This window comes from Schistosoma mansoni (genome assembly GCF_000237925.1).
Source record: "Schistosoma mansoni, WGS project CABG00000000 data, supercontig 0049, strain Puerto Rico, whole genome shotgun sequence".
NCBI lineage: Eukaryota > Metazoa > Platyhelminthes > Trematoda > Strigeidida > Schistosomatidae > Schistosoma > Schistosoma mansoni.
Window position 1 is genome coordinate 851920 of NW_017386028.1, and position 4408 is coordinate 856327.

General features: G+C 35.2%; 1 protein-coding gene across 1 annotated transcript in view; it reads right to left on the minus strand.

The window, feature by feature from the left end:
* Positions 1-1996: 1996 nt before the first annotated feature.
* The window catches only part of Smp_161520 (cadherin-related), a gene marked incomplete at both ends in the record, with an annotated part of 47318 nt that continues 44906 nt past the window's right edge, over positions 1997-4408 (minus strand). The window contains 2 exons of the mRNA XM_018790606.1: positions 1997-2020; positions 2053-2416. Coding sequence (XP_018646121.1) covers positions 1997-2020; positions 2053-2416 — 388 coding nt within the window. The remainder of the gene's footprint in view (positions 2021-2052; positions 2417-4408) is intronic.

Consider the following 4408-nt stretch of genomic DNA (forward strand, 5'->3'; position numbering starts at 1 on the left):
ATGCTATGGGATGCATGGGGTAAAACCTGTGTGTTAATAGTGTGCATGTAACGTACATTACCTCATAGGGTATGTATACCTGCATGCATGTCAAGTAATACTCGGAAGAAAATTCGTGTGTTACGTAGTAGACTATAAAAATCAGGGGGAAGTAAAATCACAAGCTTCTCTACTTGCTCCTTTGGTGCGATACCATTATTTATACAAAGATCTGTGGGGCCGTGATTCTCACTACATCGCATTCACGCGATTGGTTTGTGAGCTTTGTAAAAATGGAATCCGTTCCAGAAATACCACTAGGTCTCACAGTAGTCTTCACCAGATGTTTTTGGCTGGAACACCCATAATAAGAATGTTGAATAGTAAAATAAACAAGTTTTCCAGAACCAGGAATAGGTTCGAAACTAGAAGGTCAGTAATTGAAAAATCTACTTATTAATGAAGGATCAATCACTGTTGATAGTAATGGTCTAAATATCCCATTAGCAAAGAAATGATTTTGAACTAAGTCAAAATAGTGTCATGACATTAAATAAATGACCTTGAATATATTTACTTCTATTTACTGATGAACACATGAACTAACAATATAGAGGTAAAACATTCCAAAATCAACTTGTTTTTTACTTTTTCAATTACTTTCAACTAGCATACTGAATACTTGTAATGGTTTATATTTCATAACTTTGAGAATATTAATCTTTGTCGGGTTTTGTCATGTATTGGTTGAAGTTAGACATTAACACCATTGGATGCCAGTCCGCTCAGTGGTCTAGTAGTTAGGCGCTCGCGCGCGAAACTGATAGGTTCTGGGTTTGAATCTCGCGAGGTGGAATCGTGGATGCGCACTTTTGAGGAGTCCCACAATAGGACGAAACGGCCGTCCAGTGCTTCTAGGTTTTCCATGGTGGTCTAGCTTCAATTGATTTATAATCTCAACTTTTAAAATAATGTATTTTTATTTTATTCCATGATATTTGAAATAGGGAAGTGAATATTAGTTAATGGCATTACGAAGTTAATAATGTTAGCCCAAAGAACACCGGATGTACTAGATGTAATGAAGAATAAAACTGGTATATCAGTTGTTTAATATAACTAAAATATCAATAGAAATATGTTCGCTATCAAGAAGCAGTTGGTTAAAATTATTGAGTAACTTAAATTTTAATTAAGAAGCAAAGATGGATAGTGGCTAGTAGTGGGATCCAGGACGCTCGTTTCATCCTATTTGGGACTCGTCAGCTGGAAGTACCTGCACCTCAAAGTTGATGTTCACTCTGAGACTCGAACCCAGTACCTTTCCCTTCAAACGCAATCGTGTTATCTACTGAGCTACTGAGTCCTCATAGTCATTTGCTTGTGCCCATGGGGGTGAAGTTATATCCGCTTGGTGTTGTATACTTGTATCTTACGATTGTTATTAAGGACTGCAATTGATCAATCTCTTGTTGGCATGTCTGCATCCTGTGCGGACTGCCTCGATAGTGCCTGAAGTCACAAGCTTTATAAGCAAAGATGGATAGTGACTAGAAGTGGAAGCAGTCCGCACAGGATGCACATAGCCAACATGAGACTGATCGATTGCAGTCCTAAATAAAAATGGGAAGATACAAGTATACAACACCAAGTGAATTAAATTTTAGTTGTTATTAAAATTATAACCTCTTATAGGTAGAAATACAACTTTTTAAAACAGCTAGTTAGTCACACTGTGGTGCATGTTACTTATATTGACAGATATAAGTAGTATGTAGCACTAATCCAGAGTGGAATGTATACTAGTAGAAGATTGAGAAGATTCAATTGAAGAGAACAGAATGGGTAACTAAAACTTATTGTAATAACAACAGAGCTTAGAGAATAATGAAGCATGTCAATGAAAACTGATAGAAGATGTTCAACTGATATCGTTGATGTATGATTTCCACATTTTACTAAATTACTGTTCGTTCATTAGAATACTACTTGGTAAGTTATAAATAGTAGTTCATATTCAGAATCTAAATGTTTCAGAAAACTATTCACAATCCTAAGAATAATTAAACTTACTGTAACAACTAAACTATATGCCATTTGACTTTCATATAATTTATTCATTAATTCATTTTGTTTAAAATTTGTTTTGTTTATTGTATTAGTCGATTGATTTCGACGATTAATTTCCATTTCTTGAATAGATCTACTATGAATATTAACTGAGTTACGATCTTTGACGTTTCCACTTTCTTTTATCTTTAATGAATCCATATTGTCATCTAATGAACGTTTTAATATTACATCACCTGTTACCGGATCTAATTCAAATAATGATTGTATATCTGTATGCCCATTTGGTTTAATCCCATATGTTAAACGACTATTTTCTGCTGAATCCACATCAATAGCATGCAATCGTGCTATATAAGTTCCAGGCCTATATCATAATAAAAATAACAAAAAAAGAAAAGCTTATTTTTAAGCATAGATAATAATCAAACCAAAGAAAAAAAAACATGAAAAACTTCATTCACAACGTTTATTCATTTTTGCTGAAAGTGATTTTTTGAGTATTTAAACATAGTCTGCATCACAGATTAACAATTATCTGGACAATTACCGAAAATCATGGAGCACAATTTATATGTATAGTTCTAGTTTAGGACGCTCTATAAGGACAAACTCGATAAAAAAAACCAGAAACATCGAGGTTTGTTGTCGATTACAGTACCTTCAGTAGTCCAGCAGTCAGAATTTCCAAATATTACGGGAGCTTATATTACCGATTAGTGGTTGAATCGTGATATGCTAACTATCAGATCTGAAAGTCTTACATCCAAAACTATTTAATATAGTAAATGTACACTGCTTAAAAATGTTGACCTGCAACATATTAGCTGTTTATGTTCCTTTGTACCTATTTCCAGAATATACGTATCAACAAACGTCGCATGACTGAATAATGATTGCATTTTAAGCAAAGATAGATAGCTGCTATCAGTGGAATCCAAGACACACGTTTTGTCTTATTTGGGACTCGTCAACTGGATGTACCTGCATCTCAGAGTTGATGTTCACTCTGCGACTCGAACCCAGTACCTTTCGCTTCAAACGCAATCGCGTTATCGATTGCAGTCGACCGCCGTCCTAAATATCAATGGGAAGATTCAAACAAACAATACCATGTGAATATTTGCATTTGCTTAAGTCATCTTTTTAATCATTTCTCAGTAACGATACATTGATTTGACTTATTATTTCAGTTCTCTTTGATCTTTTAAATTGACACCAACTTTTGAATAACGCGATATTCGTTTGTTATACACTAAATCAAGCTTTACTTTTTGATAAAACCTAATTTATAACCGATTTATTTATTTTATTTATTTAAACACATAAATATTGGCACAAAGGGGCACCAGATATATATGCGCCACACAATTCTCATTTGATCTGTATGAGGGATGGGATACTGCCGAGATGCCCAAACCAACACAGGTGGTTTTTTTAGGGGGCCACACCCGGAGCCTTTGACCTAAAGGTCTAACCCACAAGGCAGTGAAGCATCGTGAGGAGATGCAGTCCCATGGTAGCCGGTGGCCAACAACTGATTCATACGCCATTTGTTCCCCCATGATACCGGAACCCATGTACACCACTGGTTTGGAATTAGGGTGTTCCAACTCCCCTAGATGGACCCTCCGTGTCCACCAACCCGGTTAGATCGCCGGACATTCGCTTTTCGTCCTCTCATTTTTGTAAACAGCACCGTGGCCACGAGAAGGCAATGAGTAGGACTTTCCTGGGTGAACTATATACGCGTGGCCATGTGAGAGCATTTGGAGAGGGAGAGCGGATTCTCCCCACTCTCGGTCGTACCACGGCATTTGGGAGTATTTATAACATAGTTAAATATCGAATTAACAATGATCTCCCTAATGTTTCCAATGTGTTTATCTTTCATATTTCCCAGAATCCACAACTTCCATATCGATAATATCACATAAATCGTCAATAGTAATAATAATCGTACACACTAACGTATACAATAAATTCACCGTACCTACTAACCATCACTTATTCATTACTGTATACTAATCCATATAAATCAAAGACATTTATATTACAAAAAAAACATTAATACCATGTAGACAATTTATAGTTGTAAGTCTCCGTATAATGAAAAACACAACAAAGAAACATTATGATAAACTATGATAAATGTTTTACAATTTTTTTTGTTGTTTACTTGAAAACGTATGTTAAAACATATTTTTTTTAGTTAATTAGTTATCCCATAACTTTTAAAAGAAAAATTGAAGTTCACTTGTTCATTGACATAAATGATGAAATATAATATTTACATTTTGAAATTTCATGTTTCCATCCCTCACAATGAGAGAGAGAGAGAGGGGGGGAGAGGGGGGGG